This window comes from Theobroma umbraticum, unplaced genomic scaffold, assembly GCF_002168275.2.
Source record: "Theobroma umbraticum cultivar Fairchild unplaced genomic scaffold, ASM216827v3 scaffold_56.0, whole genome shotgun sequence".
Lineage (NCBI taxonomy): Eukaryota > Viridiplantae > Streptophyta > Magnoliopsida > Malvales > Malvaceae > Theobroma > Theobroma umbraticum.
Window position 1 is genome coordinate 6,954,038 of NW_018397256.1, and position 15,737 is coordinate 6,969,774.

General features: G+C 29.9%; 3 protein-coding genes across 3 annotated transcripts in view; 2 read left to right on the top strand and 1 right to left on the bottom strand.

Moving 5' to 3' along the window:
• Window positions 1-759, top strand: part of LOC149527524 (uncharacterized) — a 2,037-nt gene extending 1,278 nt beyond the window's left edge. Inside the window, exons 3-5 of the mRNA XM_089782566.1 lie at window positions 7-389; window positions 484-548; window positions 660-759. Coding sequence (XP_089638692.1) covers window positions 7-389; window positions 484-539 — 439 coding nt within the window. The 3' untranslated portion in view covers window positions 540-548; window positions 660-759. The remainder of the gene's footprint in view (window positions 1-6; window positions 390-483; window positions 549-659) is intronic.
• Window positions 760-4,403: 3,644 nt separating this feature from the next.
• LOC110411571 (uncharacterized) lies at window positions 4,404-5,006 on the bottom strand. The gene has a single exon (XM_021421793.1). It carries the CDS (start codon window positions 4,991-4,993, stop codon window positions 4,499-4,501), a length of 495 nt encoding a protein of 164 aa, XP_021277468.1. The 5' UTR covers window positions 4,994-5,006; the 3' UTR covers window positions 4,404-4,498.
• Window positions 5,007-9,404: 4,398 nt separating this feature from the next.
• LOC110411286 (RING/U-box superfamily protein) lies at window positions 9,405-10,750 on the top strand. Its single transcript, XM_021421369.2, has 4 exons — window positions 9,405-9,561; window positions 9,698-9,984; window positions 10,084-10,199; window positions 10,324-10,750. The coding sequence occupies exons 2-4, from the start codon at window positions 9,817-9,819 to the stop codon at window positions 10,613-10,615; spliced, it is 576 nt and encodes a 191-aa protein (XP_021277044.1). The 5' UTR covers window positions 9,405-9,561; window positions 9,698-9,816; the 3' UTR covers window positions 10,616-10,750.
• Window positions 10,751-15,737: the final 4,987 nt, after the last annotated feature.

Genomic DNA, 15,737 nt, shown 5'->3' on the forward strand with positions numbered 1-15,737 from the left:
AAAAAGATTGGATAGGTTCAAGAAGCACCGGTTAAACACTGGATCAAATGAGCTGAAAACGGAATTGGAAAAATATTTATCTGAGCCTGTGGATGATGAGGGTTTCGATGATGATGAGTTTGATGTTCTCATGTGGTGGAAACTTAATCAGTTTAGGTTTCCTGTACTTGCTGCTATTGCCCGTGATGTATTGGCTGTTCCCGTATCAACAGTTGCTTCGGAATCTGCTTTTAGTACCGGTGGGCGTGTGCTTGATGCATATAGGAGTTCTTTGACTCCTAAGATCGTGCAAGCACTTATTTGTGCCCAAGATTGGTTACGTGGATTGGCACGTGGTGATCCGGATTTGATTGAAGATGATTTGGACGAGCTTGATAAACTTGATTTTGGTAAATATTTTATTTATTTTATAATTTTATTTATAATTCAATTTATTTGCTTTGTCAAAAATCAATTTACCATATTTGTTATTTTATTCTTTAGAGTTGGCTAATATTGCGTTGGAGACAATAGCTGAGTCTGAGCCTGAGTCGGACTAATATTTTCAGGTAATGTTATCATTAGGTATTATGCAATATTTATATTACATTTATAATTCCTTTAGGTTATCTTACCATAAATAATTAGACTAATTATATATTTACTTTTAATATTTTTAGGAGCATGTTCTGCAAAATCATTACAAATTGAAGTTGGAGCCTTGGAGATTCATATTTTTGGAATTTAGTAATTTATGTCATCAAGCTTTAAGTTGTGGAACTCTTGTTTGTTTATTTATTATATGAAAACTAATGCTAATTTCTTTGTGATCATATTTAATTATAGAACTTTTGAAACTAATGTTTATTTATTATATAAAGCTTATTATATAACTACCCATGTTAAACGAAAAAAAATCAAATTATTTAACAAAAAATTAATTTGAAATTAATATCATTATATTTTTAACCATTTTAGTCCATGGATCTTTTGGTATTTTAGCCCATTGAAATTAATGTTACCCATTAATCTTTAACCATTTTAGCCCATAGATCATAGTCCAATTCAACCCATTTTAGCCCAAGTCAACTTAAGTCAACCCATTGATCTCATCATCAAAAATCGACCGAAACCGACCTTCTAAAAAACTGACCGAAACCGACTTTATATCATTGCAGTTCAGTCGGTTTTATCTCAAAAAATTTTGATCGGTTTTGACGAAAAACCGACCCGAAACCGACCGAAACCGACTGAAACCGACCCATGCACACCCCTAATGTTACTCGGCTTTGGATTTTGGGTGCGTTTTAGGACTTGAATATGTGTTTCATATGGAATATGTTCAATTTTTTTTATTTTTTTCATATTTAAAAGTCAGAATTTCATAATCATTGTGTCAAATATGTATAGAACACGAATATTTCAAAAAATAAAAAATAAAATAGAGCAACATAGACCTTAGGTTACGGGGAAGAGCAAATCTTGCTCTTAAGGTCCTGTGGTGAACCATTACTTACTTAATTAGGTTTTAGGTTTTTTTTTTGGGTTGAAATTTGATGTAATCTCTTATTGAAGATTTATACTATTGATGTTGTATATTAGATATGTATATCTCTTAATAATAATTTTATAATACATTTATATAAGAGTATATGTGTGTGTTATTTGTAAGAAAGAAAGAGAAAGAATAAAGAAAATGCATAAAGGTTTAATATTAATCAAGGCAACTTAAAATGCAGAGGGGATTAAGATAATGCTGCCCTTGTCACCATTTCTGTTTAAGATTGAAACAGAAGTGTTTAGTGGTAGGATGTATAAGGCAAAGAAGGTTGATTTATGCAAGGGTATCTTAATAGGGATTAAGGGTTGAAAACTTTGCGTTTACAGTATACAAATGACACTGTGATCTTCCACTATCCTAAGCCTTAAAGTTTGACGAATGTGATGAGAGTTCTAAGATATTTCTAGGCCATTTTGAGCTTCAAGATCAACTTAAGAAGAGTAATCTCATTGGGATTAGAATTGAAATGCAGCTGGTTGGTGTTTGGGTTGATTTGATCTCTTGTAGGGTGGGAAGCATTCCAAATACATACCTGGGTCTCCCATTTGGGACAAATCAACTCTCCCTGAAGATTTGGAAATCGGTGGTTGTTAAGAGGTTTGAGGTAAAATTAGCTGGGTGGAAAGCTAAGTTGTTCTCGAGTGAGGGGTAGTGACATTTTTGAGGTCGTTTCTAGTGAGCCTCCCCATTTCTTCATGTTTTGGTTCTAAATTCCCATAAGAATAAAAAACAAACTTGGAAAAATTCAAATGAGGTTCCTTTAGTGTGAGGCTAGGGCAAAGTAAAAAAATTCATTATATTGAGTAGAACATAGTGTGTAAATATAGAAATTGCAGGATAATTGATATTATGGATCTTCAAGTGAAAAAAATAAAACCTTCTTTCATAAATGAATCTAGAGATACGACAAGGAACATACGAATCTTAAGAGAGATGTTAACCGGTAGCAACCTTATCGAGCTACTAACAGACTCAAAATGCAACTTGAGATGCACCACTTGTGCAAAAATATTGTGAACCCCCTTCCTCAACTAACAATTGTTTTGTTACTCTTACGAATTGACCAATCGCTTTGTATTGTGACAATCATACTGTAATTTACAACACTAAAATTGAGAGATTTTCAAACAATAGCAAGCATATTGCTTGGAGATATAATCATGTGAGATTTGAGAATTGTTGCAAAGAAAGCTAAGGTGAATCTAGAATATTTTCTTACATGTTAAATGTTAGCGAACCCTCCTACTAAACCTTTATCAAGTGATAAAATTGTTAGCACTATGAGAAGTATGAAACTATTACCGATTAGAGATAGTGTTGATTGAAACCAATTCTATCTCATTGACGTCAATTAAGAGATTTGATTCTTTAAGTTTAAAGAATAATCTCTTCATTTGAAAACCATGTGTATAAGAGTTCAACAGCAATTCAATCGTGAATCATCCATACCCGCAGTGCAACATTCCCAACGCATTAATTATCCTGGGAATAGTCGGGTAATGAAGTAATTGAGATGAAAGACTATTTCTATAAAATCTCATATCTAGTACATGCATTGTTGATTCACAAATAAGAAAGTCGGACACGTCCTTAGTATACTTACAGCTAATTTGAGTTGAGTGATAGAACCTATGCAAGTAGATGAGTGAGTTTTGGGTAAAATCCTAGGGTACTTGTTAACACAAGATAAAGCCAGGGCCCATTTTTGGAGCATACAAACCCATGTATATCATCAATATAATTTCTAGTGTCTTAAATTCAATCAAAAGGTTGAAGCCTTGGGCCACCTTCGGACACGTATTTTACACATATCCGTTGTATTGTTTCCACGTATCATTGGCTTCATTGCATTATTGAAATTTAGTACTCAGACACAATTATTAGGATGGTAACTTGGTACGGAATGCTGATGCTGGTAATAATGTTTGCCTATGCAAAATGGGCAATGCCTTTTCTGGCAAAATCATATTTGGATAAGAAGATCCCCATTTAGCTAAAACAAAGTTGAGAAACATATGGAATCTGCTTTTCTTGTTATTTCAATTTCCATCAGGCAACCATCTGGGTGTGCTGGGCTGCCGGCCATGCCTTTTAATCATTTCTCACTCTCAAACATTCATTCTAATCACTCATTCTTATTTCAATTTTATAATTTTACCCCCTCAAATATTATATTTTCATTTTCATCCCCTCGAACTTAAAAATCTTGATTCCGTCATTGTTTACTAATGACTAATTAGAGAATGAAGCACAACAATTCAACAATATAGACACATCTGATTTTCATTTTCGAAAAACAGTTAATTTAGGCTTACTAAACAAAACTTTTAACATTAATAAGTTTACAAGAAAATAACACACACACACACACATATATATATATATATATATTAAAAAAGACGATGTGAAACTACTTCTAGATTGTCTCGTTATTCTTTCTCAAACATAAGTTATTACATGAACTCATGATATTGGAATTTATGCATTTTTCCATGGAAGCCACATTCATATCCCCTTATTTTTCCATAATTAAATATTTAATTAATTTCAACAATTACCTTCACAAATTTATGAAATTTTTTTTATGAGATTACATTCATGAATAAAAATTATAATCTAATTCTCAAAAAATATGAGATGATTATTATATTTAATAGAAGAAATTAATAAATAAATTAACAGATTAACATAAAATATAATCAACTTCAGGTATGATGGGATTGGAAACTTAAAACTTAATAAATTTCAAGATCTTCTTTACATCATTGAGATAAGGATTCATCTTATTTATAGTAACTTTTTATCAAAGATTAATCAACAAACCAGAAGAAAAAAAAATTATATACAATTGCAAGCAATTTTTTTTAACAAAAAAAAAAAAAAGAAACCCTACCGCTATATCCTCATCAAGCCATCATTTTTCCATGCAAATTCAACAGAAAGCCTAAATCTTATTTTTCAAGTATAAGCTGTGATTTCTCTAGAAGTAGTAGCAGTAGGAGAAGGTGGCAACCTTGCAGAAAAGTTTCTCGAAGGGAACTCATCAAGTTGGCTATCATTGAACCCTTCATCAAAATTCAATGCGTAACTTGACGGATCATATCGAAAATCCGCCGAGTGTCGTCTCCCGTGGCCATGCCCGTGATAACCATGGCAGTGGCTATGGCGGTGACCAGGACCGTGTCCAATGCGGTTAATCAAGCTACGGCACTTGTCTCTAAACTCCGGGGACTTAAGACACGTAGGAGACAATGTCCTGCTTAGCCTTGGGTTGTTGTGGTTGTTATTAGCCGTAGGGCTTGGAGAAGGGGTCGGAAGAGGTGTTGCTGAGGCACTTGGAGCCCTGTCTTGGCGGCTGTGGTGGCTGAGCCATGGGAGACAAATAGAAGATTTTAGCTTTTGTTTTAGAGATGACGGAGAAATTGGAGAGGTTGGATCTCTTTCGCTGCTCATTGCCCTACCCCTTTTTTTTTTTCTTTTGAGAAATAAAAAAAGAGAAAAGAAAAGGTTTTGGGTTTTTTCTTTTTCTTTTTTTGTTGGGAGTTATTTTGCGAATGGGTGAAGGAGAGGGAATAATAGAATATAGAGTGGGGGGATTTGGCAAAATTACAAAAAAAAAAAAAGGACACGAATGGTAAGGAAACGAGGAAATGGTTGGTTATCATTTCAACGGAGAAACCTGAACCTCCGAGACTAAGGGGATGGGCGTTTTCAGTAATTTTGGATAATAATAGTGGTTAATGCTTTTTGTGATTTCGGAAATTCTTTGGGCACTCCATTCATGCCTCTTTTTTTTGTTTGGAAATTAATTTGAAGTTTTATCAATGATATTTTCTAGCTAAGCAAATGCGATGATTTCGAAATATTATAACGAAGTTCATATATATTGGTAAGTTAAAAGTTTTTTTTTTGAAAGGCAGTGATCTTATATTAATGACGATAGCTACAAAAGAACGCACAAAGGGTGACCTAGGTAGCCGTTGCCTATGATCTAGGATTGCCATTGACCAGTATCAATATGGATGTTGAGGAAAGACACCCCTTAACCCATTTTCTCTCTCGACTGTCAAATCTCATTTTTCTTAAAATTCGATAGAGGAACTCTCAATCGATGGAATCATACGGCTTTTCTAAATCCACGTTGAATAACAGTGCACCGCTTGCTTCTTTTCTAGTGTAATCAACGACGTTACTTGCAGTAAGATAGCAATCAAGAAGCTATCTACTAGCAACAAAAGCAAAGTAGTTCTTGTTGATAACCTCACTAATCATCAATGTCTATCTAGTAGGCAAGGGTTTTGGCTATGATCTTATAGAGATTGTTATGATTTTCTTTTCATTTTTAAAAGTAAAAATATTGATATTCTGATATAAAACAAGAAAATATGTTTCAAAAGAGATTGTCCATTTTGATCATTTAATTTTAAAAAATAATTCTTTGATTACCAATATCTCTAAATGTTATTCATTAACATTAATATAACTTTTCTTAACAATAAAAAATATGAAATGATAAATTTGCATGTTACATTTCTTCTTCACATTTATTACTATATATATAATTAAAGTTTTTTTTTCCCTGATGGGATCGATGGTGGAGAGAGAAAATAATCTCAAGGGATGTTAAGGTTTTTTAAAAAGAGTGAAAATTGGCTGCAAAACGAAGAGGGAAGAGAACAAAGGGAGGACCCGTCGTCGTCGGAAAGGACAAGGTTGATGACAGCACCAGATCGAGAAATGAAGAAAGGGATGAGAAAAAAGGGTTTGAAAATAATTATTTAAAATCAATCCACCTTGTGAACATAATTAAAACAATTATGAAGACATAAGATAAAAAAAGAAATAATAAAAACGGTAAATAATTTACAAAATTTGAATAAAGAAAATTTTATTAAGTACTGTAATTGAAATACATATCATTTTACATTTGCAACTATAAATGAAATTTATATCAACCACGCTTGCAAATCTCTTACAAATAAGTTTATGATATAAATAATATAGTTTACGAATAATTATTTTCCATATATTTAATTTTCTTGACTTTAATTTTATTTTGTTACTAAAATTATCATAATTAATAAAATATGATTGTATTCTTAGTAACATATATTAAGATTTAAAAGAATAAAATTTTCCAACAATTAAAAACCATTTAAATAAAAAAATTTTACATTGACCATAAGGCAATGATAAATTTTTTTAAAAATATTAGTATTAAATATTTATTATTTTTTATTATTATTTTTTATATATTTTTAAATTTAAAATGATTTTTTATAATATTATTCAATGTAAAATTATTTTTATCATAAATATTTGGCTTGATACACAAGTTACAAATCTCATATAAATAAGAAATAGGGTAGATCTTGAAAATATAAATATGAGTATTGCACCACTTATCAAGTATGTCTTTTGAGTTGAGAATATGAACTATAATTTGTAAGCTTATTTAAACTTTATTTTTAGAGCTTAAGACCAAATAAGATTAAGTTTTAGATTCGACTTATGACAAGTGGTATGCAAATACAAACTTAGATCATCCACCACTATTAAGCATGTATTTTAAATTAAAAATATATATTTATAATTTATAAATTTATTTAAATTTTATTTTTAAAATTTAAAATAGTACGAGATTAGATTTTAATTCCAACGTGTGACACAATTCTTTTTGTGCTTTTCTTTGCTTTTGCAAAGGATATAAGTGGGCTAAAACCAAGCCTAGAAATTATTGGCGGGCAGTCAACCAGCACCAGTTGCGCATTGACAAATATTTGGGTTTGGTTCAAGTTGTTAACATATTGTTTTTGGTAACCCAATCTAAACCCATAAGGAGCACCCACAAAAATTATTTGTAGTTTGACAGTAACTTCAAGGCTTTTTTTTTTTATTTATGAAATTATAATTACAAACAAAAATTTTAAATAAAATCACATAATTTGCATATATATTATTATATGTTATATTTATTAAAAAAATCAATGAATAAACAAACTAACTAACAAACTAATATAAAGTTAAATTAGTGGACAAATAAACAAATTAATGCAGATCAATATAAAATTTACTAAATTTATATAGTATGGGATTTGAATCTAATATTTACAAATATCAAAACCTTATTTTTTTGCTTATATGTTAACTCACAAGGTAAGGGTGAAGGTGAATTTAAATGTTAAATCTTAGCTTTTCAGGATGATAAAAACTATTAAGCTAAGCTTGGGTTATTTTTATATAATTATTATATATCTCCAATATTAAGTTGTTTATTCAAAAGCATTTCGCACAAAACAGATCAAGTATTGTGGCTAAATGAATCAAAAGAATGTAGACAAAGTGATGACCAGGGCAGCAGTTGTTGTCTGATCCAAATAAAAATGTTTATGAGTCGAAATCCCTTCTGGCCCAATTATCAAAAGGATTATTATGAGATTATGGGCAAATTAATGCACTATTCTGTAAAAAAATGCTGGAGAATAAAAAGACCCAATAAAGTATATAATCCAGGGTTACATGGTTTTTCCTGCCTCAATCTTCACTATCCTTTGTCACTTGACAACGTTGCCTTTTCTTTCATCATCCTCTCTTTCCTTCACATGAGTAGGACCATTGCCGAGATATCATGCAATAACAAAAAAAATTCTAGTGAGGGGGTGGGGTTGATGCATCTCGTCTCTTCTCTTTTCTTTTTCTTTTCACAGTCGTTACATGGCTCAATCATGATATCTTGGTGTGGTTGGTGGGATTCTCTTTCATCAATTTATTCGCTGTTTGTACTTTTTGCAAAAAAAGAATTAAGAGTTTGAGCTGTTTTCGGGTAGTATTTAATTTAAAATTTATGTATTTTTATATTTTAGGTAGGTGGTGAATTCTCTTTATTTAGTTATTTAGTGTAATTTAGTCATTATGAGTAATTTTATCTAAATTAGCAGAGTAAGGGGGCTAAATTAAAAATATTATAGAAAGATTAAATTAAACAAAATTGATATAATACAAAGACTTCATATGTACTTTCATTGAGAAGGAATCTATTGAATTTGTTAGTGCCCTTGATGAATTGTTAAGGCTCTTATACATACAAAGTATATGCGATTAACTAGAAAGTATTTATTAGATGTCATGAAAAGAACACATTTGGGGAGAACATAAGTATCATGGGAAGAAACAAGTGTTTTATAGAAGAACATGTTCATCGTGGAAAGAATAAGTTGATTATGTAAGAATATGTTTAACATGAAAATAACATGTTAGCTCACTACATATGTTAAGCAGTGGATGGATATTTTGATTTAATGTCGTAGTGAAATTTAATGACACTTAATAATATATCACATGTTTCTCGAGAACGAAAAAAAAAATACTTAAGTGAAAAACTTTTAATTATTTTGATATTTGAATTATCGAGTCAAACTTACTATAACATATTAGTGATATTTATGAACCTTATAATTTATTTCGAACTACTTTCACTACTATTCTTGTGATCTAATTGTTCTATGTTTGTTTTTATTCTGTAAAATAACTTTTAAACAAATAATAACTTAACTAAAATAAAGCATATGTCTTGAAATGAAAATTTGAAAATGTTAAATATTGCCTAGTTATTTAAATTACGTGGTTATTGAGTAAGGTTTTAATAAATGTCTAAAAGAAAAACAAATTTTGAGAAGGAAAAAGTTATTCCACTTACAAGTAAAGAAAAGTGAGAATCGGGTTAGTCACGTGGCTTACCCTCCGACACAAGTGCGGGGTTCTAGTGGGCGGCTGGTACAAGGTAAGTTAGCATGAAGCTACCTTGCCTCCTTCCTCGTCCCTTCCTTATTTTTTCTAACGGTCTTTTCGGTCTTAATATTTTAATCTGTTGGGTATATTTCGAGCTCTTACACGGAAACAAGACTTATACTTCTTCCATCTCTCAAATGAAGGATGAAAGTCGGAAATGATTGAGAAAGATTGTTTCTTCCACAATCAATGGCACGGACCCGCTTCTGTCTCCCACTAGTAATCTCTAGGAGGTAACGACTGTTTTTCTCTTTGTTTTTAGAGATTCAATCACTTTTTAATCATAACCCCTTCTCTGTACCCTTTCTCCTTGCAATTATTTATACAGGTATTTCCTCTTTATAGCCACTCATTTCCTCCTTGTTTCAGGTAGCTTCAAACCGGCAGACAAATCTGTTTACAGTAGACCATGCCCGAGGCCTGAATATAGCAAATAAAAGACACTGATCTTAATTAATAGTCTCTTTCAGAATTAATATCTTTCATCAATGGCCGGCATGCTTCCTGGTGTTGAATCTGCCAGAAGAAGACGGTTCCATCAAAGCGGAGGCGCATCTGATTCACCAAGCACGGTAGCAATTGGCTTGACAAGGAGGTCCTCTTTTTGTTTGTATACAAGCAACCATGAAACTCATCATAGCTCTGTTTCTTCACAGGTACTTCTTCTTCTTCTTGATTATACAGTAATTTTGGGTCCATATATATGGTGGAGATTATAATTGGGACTGACTTGGTTTTTCTCGGAAAAAATAAAGCGAAGGAGCATATTAAATCAGGCCAATCAAGATGAGAAGCTGGGAGAGGTAGCAAGAGAAGCCAAGGAAAGATTAGATGAGAGGCTGAGAACACAAAGGAAATCAGAACCCACAAGGTACTAAACAACAGAATATTTATATCAGGTTCATGTTAGCATATCTGCTATGTTACTTGCTAACATACAGCGTAATTAGTTTTTAGTTTTGCACTTACTCCCCTGTTTTGGGCATTGAAATCAGGCAAAATAGTAAAGAAAGTTTGAGGTGCGTTGATGGGAGATCTATGGTACAAGGGGAGTTGCACAAGGAAGTGTTTGGACCAAAGAAGAGTGGCACAAAGAGGTTCGGTTGGGCCAAGTTGAGTTGGAAGGCTTCAGATCCGGAAGAGTGCGCCATTTGCTTGGAACGGTTCAAGGCTGGTGAGATCTTGGTTCATCCGCCATGCGCACATCGGTTTCATTCGAGGTGCCTGATCCCATGGGTAGAGAATAATGCTCATTGCCCATGTTGCAGAATGGGCATCCTTTCTTGAAAAAAGCTTATTTCTTTTTTTTTTTTATCACAAAGTCAAAGGATTGTTGTAGGGTTAGTGATGAATGATTACCCATGAATCAGGAAATAGCTTGTTTTCATATGTGAAATTAAAAATTTCTTTTCATGTTTCTAATTCTAGCATTCTTGATCACAGAATTCTTGATAGTAGCAGTATTTTGGTACTAAATGTTAAGAATTGCTTATATCGTGATTCAACAATCCATTGAACCAATTCCACTAAACCCATCTAAAACAAGGACAAATATGAGAAAATAACCTCTACCCAAGAATTCAGAAATATATTCACAGGCTTCTCACTTGTTTTTAGTAGTAAAAATATTAAGTTACACGATGGAAGGTAATTTCTTTTATCTATTGATTTTACAAATATCTTTTTTTTTTAATTTTAAAACATTTAAAGTAGATTCACTTTGAACCTACCAATCCAAAACCATGCGCATCAAATGAAAGTTTACTTTTAGTATTGCGTCAACAAAAGCTTCTAGGCAATAATACTATTTAATGACATCCACAATCACCCTTTTCCTTTGAAGAGTTGTAGTGTATACTTGGTATAGTATCTTTTGCTCCTATATTTCCACTTGCGACTCCGTGTTAGGCCAACGCACACATAAAACAGGGCAAGTTGCTTCCCCTCATAGCCGTACCAGAGAATTGATTATATTTTTTTGCCAAGGAAAGGAAAAAGCAAAATCACAATGTACACGGTTGATTATGAAATATCATGTAAGCAGTCACCAGAAATTTCTTGGAAGATTATCGAAGTTAGTAGTTAAATATATGAGAATTTCCATAATTACTAGTTAAATGACAGCAAAATTTTGATAATTTATATTCGATAAATTAATAATTTTGATTAAATAATATTTTTAATCGATTTCGATTGAGATCAATATGATAAATTAATAATTCATTAAACTTATAAAATAATACATTTAAAAGAAAACACATAGATCTCACTAGATATATAAATTAATAATCTCTTTATATATCAAAATTATATATATACATGATTCAATTAAGAGACATTTTATAAAATATGACTTCAATATTATTTATTTTTTCTTGAAATTGATGTCTCATTATATCTCATTTCTAACTTTTCTTATTGCATTAAAAAACTCTAGTGTAGTGTTCTCATATTACAAAAAAAAATTATGTAATGTGATTTTTGCTTTGAATATATTTTGATTGTATTTGATATTGTTGTTTGGTTTACTAGCAAATTAAACTTTTCAAACACCTACTGTTACAATTGCTTTTGGACACAATTTGGATTTTCTGTATTATACTCACACAATGCTTTACACATTTTGTCATTGTTGACTTTTTTACATCTAAAGAAATCGTTGTATTTAGTTTTATCGTTTGTAGCATGGTATGTTTTTTTTATAAATGTTTTTGTTTGACTTAATGTTTATGAAGTATATTAATTAAGTATATATCGAATGTAATTTTAGTTTGTTGCAAAAATGAAAAAATTTGTTACTTCTATTTAATAAAACTAATTACATTTATGGACATCGTTTTGGTTAAACAAACACATAGAATAATAATAATTCATAATTCAGTAATTAGACAATATTCGTATAATCATAACACACAATATATATATTAAATTTAGTATTTTGAAAAGTAAAATAAAGAAGATATGAATTGATTAATTTTTTATTAATTAATATATAAATTAATAAATTATTAATTTATCAATTAAATAATATCTTGATTAATTAATAAATTTTCATGATCCTAAAATATTAATTTATAAATAGTTTATTGTATAGAAATCCAATTTTCGTTAATATATGAAATTTCTTAACGACATTTTTTTACCCAAAATACTGTCAAAAAGATTATACAATACAATCAAATATATTTGTTTAGCAACATTTCTTTTTTCCTCTATCAAAGGGGAAATTCAACTTATTAGGAACTCAAACATATATAAATATGTATATATATATATATATATATTATGCATGTTGAAATTTTAAATGAACTACCTAATCCCCTCTTGGCAGAGAGAGGGTTATAATTGATTAAAGAGTAAAATATATTGATATTTTCACTTTTTAATTATAATTACAAGTGAATTTATTAATTTTTCAAATAAATAATTCATTCTAAATATATAAACGGTATTAATGTCTAAATATAAAATGTTTAAAAATGTTTTTTTTTTTTCACTTTTTTCCTTTTTCTGAAGTAGACTAATGCTTCCTTCTTATACTGATCTATCATATTGAGATTAGATTTGACCTTAGAATGTCAAATCTAACCGAATTTCTCCAATAAAGCATGAGATCTAGTCTTACACCTTAGATCTCGAGCTCTCGTAAGGAGAACTAGATCTGGTGCTCCCTTGGGAGCACGATGCCTCATAAGGAGCACCAAATAAATGTTCCCTTAGGGAAAACGATGCCCTTCAAGGGAGCACGAACAGGAGCACCAAATTTGGTGCTCTCTTGATCAGGGAGCATCACGACTTGCAAGGTGGTTGGAATGTGAGTTTTTTTTTAGAAAAAAATTAAAAAAATAAAAAATTTAGTTTATATGGTAATAATTTTTAAAATTAATAAAAAATAAAATTATTTTAAAAATATTATCATGTCATTAAATTAATAAAAAAATTAACGATTGACTAATAACATGACTTATATATCTAATGAAAATATCTTTTTTTGGAAGAATTATTTATTTTAAAAATTAATTAACTTGTATAATTATGATAAAAAAATATCATTATATTTTACTCTTAGTTAAATTACTGCACCCTTATTATACTTTTATTGCAGCTGATAGAAGAAGTCTTAATAAAATTCGAGGTGCATGGGGCATTCCGCCATGGTAAAGTGATTCTTTTATTGAACATGCACATCAATGTCCATTCATTCTCTTGCCCTACCTTTGAAATTCAGCTTAAATAATGCACCTAATCTTGTCTACCTCCAACTCCAATCACAGTGGGCCAACAATTTTGTAAAATCTAAGGTTGAAATATTTTTAAAAAAAATTAAAAGGTTGAAATATTGTAATTAATGCATGACTCTTCTTGCATCTGAATTTCTTTTTCCATTATGAAATGTTTTATCATTTTTATTGAAAGATAATGCTAGCTCTCGTATGATGTGAACATTTGGACTCACAAAATCATTTTCCCCCAGTCATATTAAAAAAAAATTATACAAAAACCAAAGTTGATATAAATAATTAAGAATTAGTTTTTGTAAAAAATTGGCCAATTTCCGTTTGTTGGAGTGGACTATATTGTCATGTTCTGCTCACTAAGACGTATCATATACCAACCAAATCTTTACGAGAATGATAAAGAGTTCAATCAGTTTTGACTGTCTGTGCTACTACTAATAAAAATAAAATGTCCATAAAATTATATTAATTATGTTTACATTATTTGTAAATAATTAAATAGTGTAGCTGACTGACGGATAAATCAACATTTTTGCATTGATAATGAAAGGGTTGGAGCTCATGGTGAAAAGGCTGAAAAGAAAAAAGAAAAAAAAAGGAAACAACTAGGCAGGTGTGGAGTCAGGGCCGTCCTTACCTTAGGTCTCACAATTTTATAGGTATGATAATTTTATATAATATAATTAATTATATTAAATATATATATAAATTAAAATAATTAATAAAATATTTTTTAAATTAAGTGTCTATTAAATATTTATTTACTTTCACTTCCTACTTCTTATTAATTCTTAACTATTTATCTCACTTTCTCACTCTTGAAAAAGTCAAAATAATTAATAAAATTACATATGTTCTCATTTTCTCAATTATGTGCTTAATAAATTTTTATTTTTTATTATTTCTCAATTCTTATAATGCTAATAATTCTTAATTATTTTTTCTATTTTCAATGAATGTAATATGCTTTTAATGATATCCAATTAATGGTATTTTTTTTAAATTTCAATAAAAAGAGCTTCATTTAATTTTTTTTCTTAGCAAGGGCCTCATTTAAATGTTTAATCACTTTAGGCCTTTAAAAATATTGAACCCCGCGTGTGAACTTAAATTAAATGCGATTTGGGCAACCTGCTCCATTCATATAATCATACGCGTCAATAGCATATTGGTTATGAGTATTAGTGATGCTTATCGATTTATACAGGATCCTGTGAAAACGATTTCCATCCACTATTTAGCTTTAATTATTCGTCCTTATATTGACGGACCATGAATTGTGATCACACATGATTCACAAAGAAGCCTACCTAGTCGATTCGTTAAGAACACATTGTAAGATAAGAAGGTGAACATTATCAAATTAAAACAATAACATGTATCTCCTTATTCCTAAAATTGGATTTGAATCTCATTTTCTTTTGTTAATTTTTCAATTTTAAGTAAATATTGACCTTGACAATAGCATCCATTTTGTCATACCACATAATAGATGATATTAGGGATGGGTAAAATTGGATCGGATTATTGACCCAATCAAACTAAATGTAATTTGAGTAATTAAACGGTTTGGTTCAATTAATTTATTTAATTGATTTTTAGTTTTAAATTTTTTGAATTGAACTGACTAAAAGATTAAATTAATATTATATATATTAATATATAATTTTAGTTTATATATTTTTTAAATTTATAATATTAATGTATAAAATGTAAATTTAAAACACTTAAATGTTAGTTTGACTGCTTATGTGAAAGGGTATTATTATGTGAGTGAAAGAACAAATGTTATACATATATTTTTTAAATTTAGATTATTTGTATATTTTATAATTGTAGATAAATTTATAAATTTTAATATTGTAATTTGCAAATGAATAAAACGGTAATTTCAATTCTTTTGATCCAAAGCCAAATTGATCAAATCAATTCGATGTTTGGTCAATTTGATTTTTTTTAAATTTAATCCATTTTGATTAATTTTTTAAAAATATTTAATTTATTTAATTTTTAATTATAACGACCATACCGATCAATTGCTCATCCCTAGATGATATGTTGTGTGGAAAGGAAGTAGGCTAATGCCTAACAATGTGGAAAGTGGAATGTACTTCACTAATGTAATGTTACGTGTTAGTTTTGTCAAAGATTAAGGACCACCATAGCACCCA